Genomic DNA, 15,452 nt, shown 5'->3' on the forward strand with positions numbered 1-15,452 from the left:
GTTGTGCCATTTGCTGCAATGATCACAGTGGAGTGTACCATGGTCAGATCTAACACACTGTTCAAAGCTGCGACCTTAAGAGGATTAAGCTATTATGTCTTTGTCGCACACTTCCCCGTCGTCCAATTTGCTTCATCTTTGGAAGGTAATCTCCTTAGCTACTCTTTCCGGGTATATAATGGTAAAGCATCTGAGCTTGTTATACTTTCATTCGCATATCAAGAACATTTCTTGCAGCCATTCTCATCATCAAGATTTTCTTACTTGAGCTTGTCAGGTAGTAAATATGAGTATTTTTCGGGTACTATCCAATCTTATCATTGGGGTGACTTGTAAAGGATGGAAGAAGTAATGCTAAGAAGCTCTGCAACTCTCGCACAGATCATTGGCACAATAGTATCGATATCTGATGCTCTTGTTGTTGTTATCTATGAAGTCCTAAAAAGTCTTGCTGCTGCATATCTTACTAATACTTCATACGATTCAAGTTGGATAATTGGAGGCCTTCAGATACATATACTTGAACAGATTGATGAGTGAGATTTTTTGTTGATGACACATAAACTTGAGCTAAATTTGGGGGCTGTACATGAGTTCAGAGTCAGGGTCATGGAGATATACCCTGAAGAAGTAACCGTAATCTATAGCTTAAACCGGATATGGCCCTCGCTGCAGTCAATGTACTCAGTTGGAAGTCAAACCTTATATAACTTGCTTCAAATACTGACTCTTATCTTAAGCTCAGAAACTAACATTCTGTTTCAGGGAGTATTTGTTTCATCATTGGGCTAGTCAGTTATACACACATAGGGGTATGCATCTGAAGGGTCCAGTACGTCTACGTATCCTTTGTTCAAACCGTTGTCTTTTGAAATTGCAGTCGTCATGGGTGCTTTATTCCTTGGCGATGCACTCAACCTTGGGAGCTACCATATATTTCAACTATAGTGTGTCTCTTTCTTGAGAAACATCAGTGATAAAAAAAAAGTTACTTCTACTTTGTTAAAATATTTAGCCTCATGATTTTCATGTTTACTGTTTTGCATCTGTGTGTTGTAGGCAGTGTGATTGGATCAATAATATTGAGCTTTGGATTATATGCTGCGATTTGGGGCCAAAGCAAGAGAGGATATAACCAAAACAGCAAGTCTTTCTGAGCAGTCACTTTTGTTGCCTAATCGCAACAAAGAAGATGAAAACACGTTATGTTAGATGCAAGTGGGAACTTATTTATGGTCCCATTAAAGATGTCCTTGTCTATGTTTACATGGTTTATAAGCAAAAATTAGTATCTCTCTTGTATTTTCTTGGAGTCATTAACTGATTTTTGTACCCATTTAAAATGGTCCCTAAGTATCCTTGTCTAGCTATATTTACGTCACATGTTATAGGTTTGTTAATTACTGTTTACTGATGTGCAAACGTATGGCCTATATATTATTATATTCATTTTTTTTTTTATTTTTTTTACCACAATAAAAAATCAGCTCATAAGAGTCAATACGAAGAAAAATCATCTATGAACAAAACATGATGCGGCGAGGTACGCGTTTGGTGTGCCAAAAAGTCCGCACTTACATTAACATTTTTTGAAATTAAAGATAAAAAGAAAAAAGAAAACTCCTCCCTGTCCATCTTGATATCGTCGAGGTAGGGTTTGAAGGCGGGCCAGTCCTGAGGAGAAGACACCATCTTCACCAAGTCTGAGCAATCTGTATAGAACGCCACGTCGCGATAGTCATATCCAATCATGCAACGCAAAGCCCAGACTAAGGCTTCTACTTCAGCGTGCAATGGAGAAAGACTACGTCGGAAATTGACTGCGCCCCTCGTTGTCGAAGCTTCCTGAAAGGATGAACATACCCATCCTGCACCTGCAAAAACATCCCCTGCCTTCCATGAACCATCTACAAAACACCGATAACCTGAGAAAACATTAGGTAGATGGCCGACACGCCCCGGAACCGGAATGCCAGGGACGCTTAGATGGGGGGATACATCCTCCTCCCCATCATCTGTCTGAGCCTGCAACCATGTAGATGCCTCACCTACGGCAACCGCAGCGACGTCCGCTGGCCTTTCCATGGTATTCTCAAAAATCCGAGCATTCCGCGCCTTCCAGATATACCACATGATCCACGGAAAAGCCTATACTTGAGACCCCGGATTGGATGACCCCAAAAAATGATCCATATTAGCATACAACGAATCCGTGGGAAAGGAAACTGGTCCCACCAGCACCTGAGATAGAGCCCAAACCTGTCTAGCAGGCGGACACCGGAAAATAGCATGATTAACAGTTTCCTCATCATCCCCACACCTTGCACAAACTGAATCACATGCAATACCCTGCTTCTTTAGATTCACCGAAACCGAAATACATCTGGATAAAACTTGCCACATGAAGTGCTTAATCTTTGGTGGACAAGCCACCTTCCAAACCCCCACAAGAAGAAGGGTAATATCCGGTCCACAGTGCGGATTCTTTATTATTATTATTGTTAATTTGTTATTCATTTTTTATCCAGAGTAATAATGTCTAATGTAGATTTTTTCTTTTGTTTGATTTCAATTATTTCTAGTCATTATTCTTTAGAAAAACTACAAAAAGTCTTCCTAGTAAACTTTTTTGATCATTCACTATTTTAATCAGTAAAATAATTGAATGTAAAGAAAAAAAAATAAGTTTCAATATTATTGGTCAAGAAATGTATATATTTATGCCATTGAATCTAAGACCATCTCCAAACATAGTTCCAAATTTGGAAGTTCTATTTATTTTTATAATTGAAAAATATATAAAACTAAATTTTTGGTACCAAAACCTCTACATTTAGAACCAACTCTATTTTTTTGTTGGGCATTTTGATTTAACTTTAATATTTTTGAGTTTAGAAAAGTTTCATTTTATCTGTCGCCCCATTCTTCCTCCTTATCTCGAACTCGGAAGATTTAAAACATCTTAGAATCACCATTGGAAATGGTCTTAGATATTATATATAATCTTGACCAAAAAAATTATACATAGTGCAAGTCCTTGACTCTTGTAAAATAAAATTTCTCTAAAAAAAATTGAAAGATAACATCATGTTTCTTCACTTTTTGATAAAAAAATGAATATATTATGTTATGGATACCTTGATAATTTTCTTTTAAAATTTTAATGATAAATGGACATTATGACTTTGAATGGATATTGCGGTTAGCGTGAACTCATTCTTCACTCTATATTTTAGGTGGACAACAAACTGTTGCTGACTTAATTTATTTAAGTAAAAATGGTTTACAGTTGGTCTAGAACAGTTTTTTTTTCCAAATTTTCTCAGTTCACAATAATACGAACTATAGTTTATGAATGATAAATAAAATGCAATCCGGTCTACAAGCGGATTTGTTCGCTCAACCTGCCATAACCATTCGAACCTTGTATCTTTGCAATTTTCATATTTAATTGAGTTACATCACATGATTTGAATACTTAATTATATAAGAATGGAAGCATTTGAAGATGACATTACCAATGTTTTAACCAACTACAATTAGAATATGTCATTAGATGTAAAAGGAAAAAAACAAAATTACATGATGACACTGTTTCACCAGTCTTTTCTCATCAGGACCCCAATATATTAAGAAAAAAATAAAATAATTATATATGAGAGAGAAGAAGAAGAAAGCCAAGAAGTACTACTAAAAATGGCTCCGGGAAGGTTATGTAACGGAGATGGCTGGATCTTGACGGCAATGGTTGCGTCGGAGATTTCTAACGTCGGAGTAAACCTTCTTGTCAAAGCAGCAACTTCCAAAGGACTTAGCCCATTTGTGGTTCTTGTCTATTCTTACACTTTTGGATCTCTTCTTCTTCTTCCTCTTACCTTCTTCTCCTTGAGGTTCCTCTTCTCATTCTCACGACTCTGTTTCAAGTTTTTGATAAGTAATTTCTCTTACATATATAACAAGACCCCTCTACAGAACAAGATCTCTCCCTCCGTTGACGTTTTCGATCCTATGCAACATGGGGATTCTTGGTCTAATTGCGTAAGTAATTTTTATTTTGTAATCCTAAATTTAGAAGCAAGTTGAATTCATACTTCTTCCTAGCTAGGTTTCAAAATCAGTTATTGGTTGGTTCTTGAACTGTATATAAAAAGATATCTATCACATTTGAGTTTCCATGGTTTCTGAATGACATATAAAAGGTAGTAAGTTACTTGGCCCATGTTTCTCGGGTAATATAATTCATAAACGGATAAAGAAAATCAAAAGATCTTGGTATTTAAAATGAGTTCAAATTTTGTTATTAGGGTAAATCTATACCCTTATGAAAGTTACTAGATGTTCACCGCGGTACACCGTGATACTAATTTTTAATTTAAAAATGTAAAATATAATTTTTATTATACTACTTATATATGTATGTAATGTTTTGAAAATTTTAAGTGAACAATATGTTGCATCAATATATTATGTAGTGTATAAATAGTATATTTTAGGTGTAGTGTGTTCTAGTAAAGTTAGGATATCATAGTGTCAATTAAATTTTATTTAGTATTAATTGTACAGTTTTTTGTATGTGTTTATTTAGTTTGCAATGTATAAATAATATTATTTGAAATTATCTTGAATTTTTTTAATTATAAGAGTATACTATATTGTGATATTATAATTTTGTTTGTCTCATCTATTTATAATTAGACACTTTGGAATATATAGTTGTGGTGTGCATAGAATCCTTATAATTTTTGACGTATTAAATAAAAATAAGCTCCCTATTAGTAATTTGAGAATCAAAAAGTTACATCACAAATCTCGGCTGTGATCATTGTCCAAAGTAAACCAATATCTCTCTATTTAATGTGAAAATCTTATAGCCCAATCTTTGTAAGAGAGTAATTTCATCAAACCATATTTATAAATTTAAATAAAAAATATTTAATTTCAATGACATACTTATAAATAAGTCTGAACTTTAGAATTTATTTCATAAATGTCTCAACAAATGTATATATAGATTTTTATCGTGTACTTCCCAATTAATAAAGAGGGGATAATTGATAAAAAAATATATATTTTTTTTACCTTTTATTGCAATGACTTAGAAGTTTTTTTTTCTTTTCTTTTTCCGCATTAACCAAGTAGAGGTATCTTCTTAGTTTTATTACTATTAGAAGAACAAAAAAAACGTAGTCAAACTAAGTATGCAATGAACCTATAAAAAGAATTGTTTATGGAAGACATTTTACTTACATTTTGATATTTTGTTTTCATAAAAAGAACAGAAGTGCGTTTCAAATCGCAGGCTACAATGGGATCAAATACAGCTCGCCGACTCTATCTTCGGCCATGAGCAATGTCAATCCTGCTTTTACCTTCATCCTGGCCGTTATTTTTCGGTAATATCTTTTTCCCCTAAATATCCCAAATAGTTAGTAATTAGTTGAAACCGTTCACAGCTTTTCTGATTTTGTTTGCTTTACGTTATAAGATTGCTTATACTTTAAGGAGGCCAACGGTAAACTTTAAGGAGGCCACGGGAAATTTGTTACTAGTTTAGATCCTTAACAATTAATTGTGTAATATAACAATTGAAAAATGTGTACCACACTCCACACAAGTCCCATTTTAATATTATTGAGACGTGTGGACATGCATGTGTGTGAAAAGCATTATCAATAACGCGTGGAAAGCAATGTATGTATATATTAGTTTTAGACCTGATTATTCAGTGTGTGTCGAGGGGTCTTACGGTATGATCGATAGAGTGGATTTTGTTTGTTTTTTTTTCCTTTTTGTTGTTGTTAAAGACACTGGAGTAGCTTTTGACTTTTTATATTTACTAACTTACACTTTTTTTATATGAAGAATGGAGAATATATCTCTAAGGGAAAAGAGTAGTGTAGCCAAAGTGTTGGGAACACTAATGTCTATAATAGGTGCACTTGTTGTTACTCTTTACCATGGTCCAAAGTTAATGTCTTCACATTCCGACTGGGCCATCGGCGGTGGCCTTCTTGCTCTTCAATACATCCTTATATCCGTCTCTTACCTTGTTATGGTATAGATATACACACACATCTTTACATATACATATATATATATATATGTATATATATATATATGATTAAGAAAAATATACAATCTGCACGATAATGTTATATCCAAAATATGATTGAAATAGTATACTTTGGCCTAATATATGATAATTAACTCAAAATTCCGGTAATTATAGGCTCACACAATGAGCCGGTATCCATCTGCGGTCGTTGTGACGCTCGTGCACAATATTTGCATTGCTGTTGTGTGTGCATTTGTTAGTCTTTTCGCGGAGAAGGACGATCCAAAGGCATGGATCATAAGATTTGACATAAATTTGATTAGCGTTGTAGCAATGGTATATATTTACAAAATTTTGCAATACTTTTTGGTTTTAGATGTTTGTTAATTCGTTCGTTTGTCTTAGTCTTGATGATAACTGGAGTAAACATTTTTTCATAGGGGACTTTGAATTCGGGAAACTATGTTATACATACGTGGGCTGTGAGTCATAAGGGACCTGTGTATTTGTCGATGTTCAAACCGTTATCTATATTGATTGCAGCCACGTCAAGTTTCATTTTCCTCGGCGAGTCACTCTACCTTGGAAGGTATACCACAAACTTATCTCTTTGGTTTCACTATTATGTCTAATCTTATTTATCAATTCTCCTCTTTTTTTTTGTTTGTTTGATTACATTACACAGTGTGATAGGTGGAATATTTATATCAATAGGATTTTACATGGTGTTGTGGGGTAAAGCCAAGGAAGACAAAGTGGACATTTTAGGAACCATGGAGTCGTCGTCTTCTTCACATAAAGCTCCTCTCTTGGTTAATTAAAAGCAAATATTTAATATTCAGTTTTAATTTTTATAAGTGATATTTTAGAAAGATTGATGATATATTGATATGTGTTGAAAGATGACAACGCAAATCTTCCTCCGTAACTGAACATTTCCGTAAATTCACAAAAAAAAAAAAAAAAAAAAAAAAACAAAAGTTGAAAGATGACATGAATTTTTTTTTTAACATTATGTGTTGAATATTTTGAAAACTTAATGATAGACATTATTTTTTGTCTTTTTTTCTTTTTTGTCAACCACACAGTAATTGGAAGGAAATTTCAAACTGGAAGAAAAGAGACGGAAAAAAAAAAAAAGACATTACAATATTTCTTTGCAATTTTCATGATTACATGATTAGAGCATTTGAAATTACAAATGTCTTACCAACTATAATTACAAGATGACATTAATCATTAATTTGATGGAGACTGTTTCACCTGTCTTTTCTCGTAAGGACCCCAATAAATTTAAGAAGACACTAATAAAATCTCAAATTTGAGAGAGGAAAAGAAGAAAGCCAAGAAGTACTACTAAACATGGCTCCGGGAAGGTTAGGAAACAGAGATGGCTGGATCTTGACGGCAATGGTTGCGACGGAGTTCTCTAACGTCGGAGTAAACACTCTTGTCAAAGCAGCAACTTCCAAAGGACTTAGCCCATTTGTGGTTCTTGTCTATTCTTACACTTTTGGATCTCTTCTTCTACTTCCTCTTACCTTCCTCTCCTTCAGGTTCATCTTCTCATTCTCACCACTCTGTTTCAAATTTTTGATAAGTAATTGCTCTTATATATAGCCTTATCTCTACAGAACAAGATCTCTCCCTCCATTGACGTTTTCGATCCTATGCAACATGGGGATTCTTGGTCTGATTGCGTAAGTACAATTTCTATTTTGTAATCCTAAATTTAGAAGCAATTTGAATTCATACATCTTCCTAGCTAGGTTTCAAACCACTTGTTGGTTGGTTCTTGAATTGTATATAAAATATTTCAATTTCATTTAACTTTTTCAATGGTTCTTGAATTTGATACCTTAACCCGTGTTTGTGCGAGAGTATACTTTAAAAAGCTATGCAAAAATAACACGTATTCAGATAAATTCTTACTTTTATAAAAAAAAAAATGTTTGTAAGAAAAAAAAAATTTGTTTGTAAGAATAATTATATAGAAAAACAATTCTTACTTTTTTTTTTTTTGTATTTGTTTTCATAAAAAGAACAGAAGTGCATTTCAAATCGCAGGCTACAATGGGATCAAATACAGCTCACCGACTTTATCTTCGGCCATGAGCAATGTCAATCCTGCTTTTACCTTCATCCTCGCCGTTATTTTCCGGTAATCTTTTTCCCCTAAATATCCCAAATAGTTAGTTGAAATTATTTAGCTTTTTAAAATGTTTTATAAGGTTGGTTGCTTATGTTTTAAGGAATCCAACATAAGTTGTCAATGTAGTTGTTGATTCTCAAAGTTAGTCCAAATAGTCTCTCTTCAATCATGGTAACATTAGGGGCACGTTTCTCGCCGCGAGATCTGCGTTGTGTCCACGGGATTAGATTAAATTTGTACAATGCGTAGAAGTTTCTTTTTAATATTACTGAAAACGTGTTGACAAAGCATCACTCATAAACGTGTGGAAACATGGAACGCAAATTACAATAAGATAGGAAACTTTACCAATCAAATCATGCATATCAACAAAAATTATTTCAATATTGATTTTAATAAGGTATCAAACGTAAACTAATTTAACTTGCACTTTTTTTTGGTGAAGAATGGAGAAAATATCTCTTAAGAAAAAGAGTAGTATAGCCAAAGTGTTGGGGACAATAGTGTCTATAATAGGTGCACTTGTTGTTACTCTTTACCACGGTCCAAAGTTAATGTCTTCACATTCCGATTGGGTCATCGGCGGTGGCCTTCTTGCTCTTCAATACATCCTTGTCTCCGTCTCTTACCTTGTTATGGTATATACACATAAACATTTTTATATCCACTTAAAAATAAAAAATACAATCTCGCTACAAGATAATGTTATATCAAGAATATCATTGAATTAGTTTATAACTCTGGCATTCGGGTGAATAATTATAGGCTCACACAATGAGCCGGTACCCATCTGCGGTCGTTGTGACGCTCGTGCACAATGTTTTCGTCGCTGTTGTGTGTGCATTCGTTAGTCTTTTGGCTGAGAAGGACGACCCAAAGGCATGGATCATAAGATTTGACATAACTTTGATTAGCGTTGTAGCAACGGTATTTACCAAAATTTGCAATACTTTTTGGTTTTAGATGTTTGTTCATTTGTTCGTTTTTCTTGGTCTTGATGATAAATGGAATAAACAATTTTTCATAGGGGACCTTGAATTCGGGATACTATGTTATACATTCGTGGGCTGTGAGTCATAAGGGACCTGTGTATTTGTCAATGTTCAAACCGGTATCTATACTGATCGCAGCCGCATCAACTTTCATTTTCCTCGGCGAGTCGCTCTACCTTGGAAGGTATAACACAAAGTTATCTCTTTTTCTTCATGATATTAGTTTCACTATGTCCATAATCTAGTAATTCAAAAAAAAAAAAAAAAAAAAAAAATCATATTTCTCACTTCTCTTTTTTGGTTTGTTTGATTACAGTGTGATAGGAGGAATATTTATCTCAATAGGATTTTATATGGTGTTGTGGGGTAAAACCAAGGAAGACAAAGTGGACATTTTAGGAATCATAGAGTCGTCGTCTCCTTCACATAAAGCTCCTCTCTTGGTTTATTAAAAGCAAACTAGATTAGACCAGCGCTACGCCGCGGGATACTTTTTATAACTATTTTTAGATATATTGAATTATTGAAAATATAATTAAAAAAAAGTAGATTAACTGTAAAAACTATGGTTTATACAATGATAAGATAGAAGATGCATTAATAAAATAAAGAAAAATCTCAAATTTAAGATGACTTATAAATATTTATATTTAAATCGGATAGACTTAAATACTTAATTGTATAATAGACTAACTAACCCTAATGTATGTTCTATTTTATTTTCTTTAACTTTTGTGGGAGAGATATATTATTAATATAGTTTGAATTTATGATGTATTTTTTGTAGTTTATACAAACTTAATCACATAATTGTTATACAGTGTTTTTTTATGGTTAAATTTTTTATTATCAAGCATAATTTATTACAATGGTCTAAAATTCTTAAACTGCGATCTCAAAAACAAACCTTCCAAAAACTTAATTCCAGATAAAACAAAAAAAAAACAACTATGTCATGAATATGAGCTCACATATTCAATTCGCAGTTTAGTTCATAAAATAACTTAGTAATAGATCTAAAGCAAACACCATTGAGCTAAATCCTATAGTTCCATACCAATTTGGACAATGTTCACAAGCCAGAACTTGTTTACATTATAAAGCTTCAAACTTTATTCATAATCTTCAATCACCTAACAAAAAAAAATACTCTGAAAGTGTCAAATTTTCCTTCTACCCTCAATCAAGGCGAATACTAAATTCGTAACGAGATTCAATCGGGAAAACTCAAAATTTCTCTTCTATCCAAAACCATGAACACAAAGATAAATCAGAAAAAAAAACTCATAAAAAGTCTTATATTCGAAGATAGCAGCACATTTTATTTTCCACATGATCCACAGTCTCGGCTTTTGCTTAACTCGATGGAATTCGAATAAAGAAAAATAGAAAGAGGCAGCTGCTAGAAGGAGGAATTTTTTATTTAGATATATTAGACCATCTACATCCCAGCAGCGCTGTAACATCCGCGAACCAATTTTTGTAATTTTGGTGTGGGTGTCGATCGACACTCTTGGGGGCATCGATCGACACCAAGTGTTCCGGTTTGGTCGGATTCGTTTTAATTGCTGATTGGTTCGGTTTGGTTCAAGTAAAAATCCCTAAATCGCATTTAAAGTGTAAGAGACGAATTAAGGGTTTTGGGAGTCTCATTGTTGTCGCCGTTGAGTGAAAAAGAAAGAGAGAAAAGAGAGAAAACGTTTCTGAGATTTTCTGGGCTTGTTCTTGGAGATTTTGGAGAGATCTGAGGCTGTAGAAGTGTTAGCTGTTGCTGAAAACGAAGGGGGAGCTTCTGGAGGTGTTGTTTTCCACGTTTCTCAATCCAATCTTCCTGTTCTTGAGGTGAGTGCTTGACCATGGTTGATCTAAGCATGAGATCTCTTTTGTTTGGCTGTTTCCTTGTCTTGTTTGTTGCTTGGGTATGTTGTTTTCGAGTTTCCCATAGGTTTGTGTGTCATTTGGGTGAGTTTGGGGACGAAATCGGGATGTTTGGAATCGGGATTCGTCGTTCGTGTTCGTGCAGTTCGCGTCTGCAGGTATGGCATCGATCGACACCATTTGAGCATCGGTCGACACTGTTTGTGTCAGCATCGATCGACACTTTTCAAGCATCGGTCGACACCAAGGTTCACAGCATCGATCGGCACCGGTTAAGCGTCGGTCGACACTGGTCTCATCCGAGACTTGTTTTTCCTGGTTTGATGTATTGTTGTGTGTTGTTTGTTTTGCTTAACTTGAGGGTCTCATATGCTTGTGTGTATAACCTAGTACATGGGAGGACGACCTCACTAAGTATTTATGATAATACTTACGCATCTCAATTGTTGTTTGTGGTGTGCAGGTAAAGGAAAAGTGTGATCGTGGAATCCAATGCGATGAGGAGGAGGATGTTCTAGAGGCTTGATTGATTGTGGTCAAGCTATTGTTAGGTTGCTAGTATTGAGTTGATAGAGCATTGTAGGATGTTGGAACTTTGCTATTTCGTTATTGGTTATTGGATTATTGTTGTTGGTATTCTTTTGGTTTAATGGAAATTGTTTTATTTGGTTATCCGCGGTTATTGATTGTGGTTAGGATGTTAGTGGGTATGGGACCACTAGTAAATTAAGGCATTAAAAAAAAAAAAAAAAAAACGGGAAGGGTTGTTTCATTTTGGTATCAGAGCCCTTACGGTTCTAGGTCTAGGGTTCATTGTGCTTTTGCTGTTGATGTTTAGGATTCCATGCTATGATTGACTGTGTGAGTCAGTCAATTGTGTGTGGCATGAAGTCCTAGAACATCCTCTTCGAGCCTGTTTTGTGATTCCACGGTAAGTTGTGTTTTTGTGTATTAGAATTATTGTTTGCTTAGTCTTCTGTTCTTGGATGATACAGATGGTTAGAGGTGAGGATGCTGTTGGTCGCGGTCGTGGTCGTGGTCGTGGTCGTGGGCGTGGTCGTGGTCGTGGTCGGGGACGAGGTCAGGTTCCTGAGGCCAGTGTGAATGTGACCCAGAGCATGGCCAGTGAGGAGGTGGCGGAGTCACAGGTTCATCCTAGTGTGTCTGGAGACCAGGCTGGTTTGGGTGACGGCAGGGCGGATGGACCCGGTGTCGGTCACGGTGTTGCCCTGGGTGTGGGGGTTGCAGCTGAGGGTGCTCCGGGCAGGGAGGATGTCTTGATGGACTTGCTAGCTCAGGTTTTGCAGCGACTTCCAGCAGTTGTGCCGCCAGTGGTTGGTGGGCAGGATCCAATTGTGCCACCAGTGGTTGGTGGGCAGGATCTAGTAGTGCCGCCCGTGGGTGGTGGGCAGATTCCAGCGGTGCAGCCTGTGGCGGGTTTGCAGGCAGGTGTGCAGCCGGGGGCCGAGGTAGTGGATGCTCAGTATGTGCGGATGATGGAGCAGCTGCGGCATGTGGGAGCAGGGTATTTCTCAGGAAGTACCGATCTGAGTGTAGCGGATGAGTGGAGAGAGCGAATGGAGGATATTTTCCTTTCGCTTAGGTGTCCCGACCGGTACAGGGTGGATCTGGCAGTGTTTTACTTGTCAGGAGATGCACGTGTGTGGTGGAGGTCGGTGACAGCACGGAGGGTGCAGCGGGGTATGTCTTGGGGAGATTTTGTGAGGGAGTTTAACTCCAAGTATTTTCCTCAGGAGGCTCTTGATCGTATGGAGGCACGGTTCTTGGGGTTGACTCAGGGGGACCGTACAGTGCGGGAGCTGGATGCAGAGTTCAGTCGGCTTGTGGGGTATGCAGGCAGGGCATGGGAGCCAGAGTCGGCTCAGGTGCGGGGGTTTTTGTTGGCTCTGCGGGATGATTTGAGGACTCGGTGCAGAGTGAGGAGCTATGCTACGAGAGCGGAGTTGGTTGAGGTGGCAGCTGGGATAGAGGATGACTTGAGGTCACAGGTGGTTGTGGTCAGTTCTTCGGTGCAGCCACAGCAGTCTCAGCCGCTTTCTGTTCCTAGCAAGGGCGGCAAGCCTGCGCAGGGACAGAAACGGAAGTTTGATGTTATGCAGAGATCGAGGCACGGGGGTGCGAGATGCTTTGGGTGTGGTAGCAGGGACCACAAGGTGACTAGCTGTCCACAGAGAGGTGAGCAGCGGGCAGTGACAGAGCAGCGGGCGGTGACGGAGCCGCGGATAGATACCCGAGTGTGTTACTATTGCAGAGAGACGGGGCACATCAAGCCTCGTTGTCCCAAGTTGCAGCAGAGGGCAGTAGCAGTGTTGCAGGCTGGAGCTCAGCCAGGGATGCAGCAGGGTGTGCAGCACGGTGTGCAGCCGGTGGGTTGGATCGAGCCGACGTCTCAGGTGTACTCGACCCAGGAGCCCGGTGGCACTAGTGCAGGAGCGATCACAGGTATAACTTCTGAGATTCGAACTTAGTCAATTCAATAGTTCAGATTATATTTGTTTTTGCTTGTGGTCAAGTGTTAGGTTCTCAACACATGAGGTTTGTGTAGGGACCTTGTTGGTGGGCGGGTTTAAGTCCCATGTTATGTTTGATTTTGGAGCTTCTCATAGCTTCATTACTCCGGAGTGTGCCGAGAGTGCGGGGATCAGAGGGGATTCTGGAGAGCATTCAGGAGTTGTCAGAGTTGCGGGAGGCAAGTTCCTGAGGGTTATTGGACGAGCTGGAGGAGTTGATATTCAGATCGCAAGAGAGTCGTGGCCAGCGGATTTACTTATCAGTCCTGTGGAGTTGTATGATGTTATTCTTGGTATGGATTGGTTGCATCGGTATAAGGTGCATTTGGATTGCTATCGGGGTAGAGTGGAGTTTGAGCGTCCAAGAGGGAAGTTGGTTTTTCAGGGCATTAGACCGACTTCGGGGAGTCTCATGATCTCAGCCGTTCATGCTGGGAAGATGATCGAGAAGGGCCGTGAGGCTTATCTGGTTACTATATCTATGCCAGAGTCAGTGGGGAAGTCTACGGTTAGCGGTATTCCAGTTGTGGAGGACTTTGAGGATGTGTTCCAGTCATTGCAGGGATTACCACCATCTCGGTCGGATCCTTTTACTATTGAGCTGGAACCGGGGACGATGCCGTTATCCAAGGCTCCTTACAGGTTGGCTCCAGCAGAGATGGCAGAGCTGAAGAAGCAGCTGGAGGATTTGTTGAGTAAGGGTTTTATCCGTCCTAGTTGTTCACCGTGGGGAGCTCCGGTGCTGTTTGTTAAGAAGAAGGATGGGAGTTTTCGGTTGTGTATTGACTATCGGGGTTTGAACCGAGTTACTGTGAAGAACAAGTACCCTCTCCCGAGGATTGATGAGTTGTTGGATCTGTTGAGGGGTGCTACTTGGTTCTCCAAGATTGACTTGGCATCAAGATATCATCAGATTCCTATACATGAGGCAGATGTGAGGAAGACAGCCTTCAGGACGAGATATGGGCACTACGAGTTTGTGGTGATGCCGTTTGGGTTGACAAATGCGCCAGGTGCGTTTATGAGATTGATGAACAGCGTGTTCCAGGAGTTTCTGGACGTGTCAGTCATCATTTTCATCGACGACATCCTGGTATATTCTAAGAGTCCTGAGGAGCATGCAGTACATTTGAGAGCAGTGTTGGAGAAGCTGCGGGAGCAGAAGTTGTTTGCTAAGCTGAGTAAGTGCAGTTTCTGGCAGCGTGAGATGGGGTTATTGGGTCATATTGTTTCAGTTGAGGGAGTTTCAGTGGATCCAGAGAAGATTCAGTCCATTTGGGAGTGGCCGAGGCCGCAGAGTGCTACTGAGATTCGGAGTTTCCTGGGGTTAGCAGGTTACTACAGGAGGTTTGTTCGGGGTTTTGCGAGTATGGCTCAGCCGATGACTAAGCTTACAGGGAAGGATGTCCCATTTGTGTGGTCACCAGAGTGTGAGGCAAGTTTCGCAAGTCTCAAGCAGATGTTGACTACCACGCCGGTGTTAGCACTGCCTGAGCAGGACGAGCCTTATGTTGTGTATACAGACGCTTCTAGAGTGGGGTTGGGTTGTGTACTTATGCAGCAGGGGAAGGTTATAGCCTATGCTTCGCGGCAGTTGCGGAAGCATGAAGCTAATTATCCTACTCATGATTTGGAGATGGCAGCAGTGATCTTTGCTCTTAAGATTTGGAGATCCTATCTGTATGGTGGGAAGGTACAGATATTTACAGATCACAAGAGTCTGAAGTACATTTTTACTCAGCCTGAGCTGAATTTGAGGCAGAGGCGTTGGATGGAGTTATTAGCGGATTATGATTTGGATATAGCTTACCATCCTGGTAAAGCTAACCTGGTTGCAGATGCCT

The 15,452-nt window shown here is 38.4% G+C and overlaps 3 protein-coding genes and 1 long non-coding RNA gene across 19 annotated transcripts; 3 read left to right on the top strand and 1 right to left on the bottom strand.

Annotated features, from left to right (window-relative positions):
• Positions 1 to 7: 7 nt before the first annotated feature.
• Positions 8 to 1,459, top strand: LOC109128191 (uncharacterized). Of its 2 annotated transcripts, none has more exons than XR_015574087.1 (2): positions 8 to 145; positions 1,060 to 1,459. It is a non-coding gene; the product is annotated as an uncharacterized LOC109128191 (long non-coding RNA). The 2 variants fall into 2 exon arrangements; XR_002034678.2 differs by lacking the exon at positions 8 to 145 and adding an exon at positions 766 to 947.
• A 54-nt stretch (positions 1,460 to 1,513) lies between these two features.
• On the bottom strand, positions 1,514 to 2,403 carry LOC147933349 (uncharacterized). The gene is made up of 3 exons (XM_087477416.1): positions 2,236 to 2,403; positions 1,690 to 2,115; positions 1,514 to 1,573 (listed from the first exon to the last, which is right to left on the bottom strand). Exons 1-3 carry the CDS (start codon positions 2,401 to 2,403, stop codon positions 1,514 to 1,516), a joined length of 654 nt encoding a protein of 217 aa, XP_087333542.1.
• A 1,119-nt stretch (positions 2,404 to 3,522) lies between these two features.
• LOC104732816 (WAT1-related protein At5g40210) lies at positions 3,523 to 6,964 on the top strand. Of its 10 annotated transcripts, none has more exons than XM_010452413.3 (7): positions 3,523 to 3,890; positions 3,973 to 4,038; positions 5,280 to 5,393; positions 5,863 to 6,055; positions 6,230 to 6,391; positions 6,496 to 6,644; positions 6,741 to 6,964. In XM_010452413.3, the coding sequence occupies exons 1-7, from the start codon at positions 3,697 to 3,699 to the stop codon at positions 6,874 to 6,876; spliced, it is 1,014 nt and encodes a 337-aa protein (XP_010450715.1). In that variant the 5' UTR covers positions 3,523 to 3,696; the 3' UTR covers positions 6,877 to 6,964. The 10 variants fall into 10 exon arrangements, with proteins under 10 accessions (XP_010450715.1, XP_087334000.1, XP_087334003.1 ...); XM_087477874.1 differs by having other exon boundaries at positions 3,602 to 3,890; positions 5,300 to 5,393; XM_087477872.1 differs by having other exon boundaries at positions 3,656 to 3,890; positions 5,275 to 5,393.
• A 62-nt stretch (positions 6,965 to 7,026) lies between these two features.
• On the top strand, positions 7,027 to 11,749 carry LOC104732817 (WAT1-related protein At5g40210). 6 transcript variants are annotated; one of them, XM_010452414.3, is made up of 7 exons: positions 7,027 to 7,611; positions 7,690 to 7,755; positions 8,103 to 8,216; positions 8,653 to 8,845; positions 8,973 to 9,134; positions 9,235 to 9,383; positions 9,516 to 9,815. In XM_010452414.3, exons 1-7 carry the CDS (start codon positions 7,418 to 7,420, stop codon positions 9,649 to 9,651), a joined length of 1,014 nt encoding a protein of 337 aa, XP_010450716.2. In that variant the 5' UTR covers positions 7,027 to 7,417; the 3' UTR covers positions 9,652 to 9,815. The 6 variants fall into 6 exon arrangements, with proteins under 6 accessions (XP_010450716.2, XP_010450717.1, XP_087334004.1 ...); XM_010452415.3 differs by lacking the exon at positions 9,516 to 9,815 and adding an exon at positions 11,541 to 11,749 and having other exon boundaries at positions 7,134 to 7,611; XM_087477878.1 differs by having other exon boundaries at positions 7,134 to 7,611; positions 8,098 to 8,216.
• Positions 11,750 to 15,452: the final 3,703 nt, after the last annotated feature.

The sequence above is a fragment of the Camelina sativa genome, chromosome 12, assembly GCF_030686135.1.
Source record: "Camelina sativa cultivar CO46 ecotype springtype chromosome 12, ASM3068613v1".
Lineage (NCBI taxonomy): Eukaryota > Viridiplantae > Streptophyta > Magnoliopsida > Brassicales > Brassicaceae > Camelina > Camelina sativa.

What these genes read in the sequence shown, in the direction of transcription:
- LOC147933349 (XM_087477416.1), bottom strand. Translation starts at nt 2,403, where the DNA reads ATGTGGCAAGTTTTATCCAGATGTATTTCGGTTTCGGTGAATCTAAAG. An exon ending in GGGCTCTATCTCAGGTGCTG is followed by an intron (nt 2,116 to 2,235) that starts GTGGGACCAGTT and finishes TATATCTGGAAG; the next exon opens with GCGCGGAATGCTCGGATTTT. An exon ending in GCTCAGACTTGGTGAAGATG is followed by an intron (nt 1,574 to 1,689) that starts GTGTCTTCTCCT and finishes TGTTAATGTAAG; the next exon opens with TGCGGACTTTTTGGCACACC.
- LOC104732816 (XM_010452411.3), top strand. Translation starts at nt 3,697, where the DNA reads ATGGCTCCGGGAAGGTTATGTAACGGAGATGGCTGGATCTTGACGGCA. An exon ending in TGATTAGCGTTGTAGCAATG is followed by an intron (nt 6,392 to 6,495) that starts GTATATATTTAC and finishes ATTTTTTCATAG; the next exon opens with GGGACTTTGAATTCGGGAAA. An exon ending in GAGTCACTCTACCTTGGAAG is followed by an intron (nt 6,645 to 6,740) that starts GTATACCACAAA and finishes TACATTACACAG; the next exon opens with TGTGATAGGTGGAATATTTA.
- LOC104732817 (XM_010452414.3), top strand. Translation starts at nt 7,418, where the DNA reads ATGGCTCCGGGAAGGTTAGGAAACAGAGATGGCTGGATCTTGACGGCA. An exon ending in ATCCTCGCCGTTATTTTCCG is followed by an intron (nt 8,217 to 8,652) that starts GTAATCTTTTTC and finishes TTTTTGGTGAAG; the next exon opens with AATGGAGAAAATATCTCTTA. An exon ending in GAGTCGCTCTACCTTGGAAG is followed by an intron (nt 9,384 to 9,515) that starts GTATAACACAAA and finishes GTTTGATTACAG; the next exon opens with TGTGATAGGAGGAATATTTA.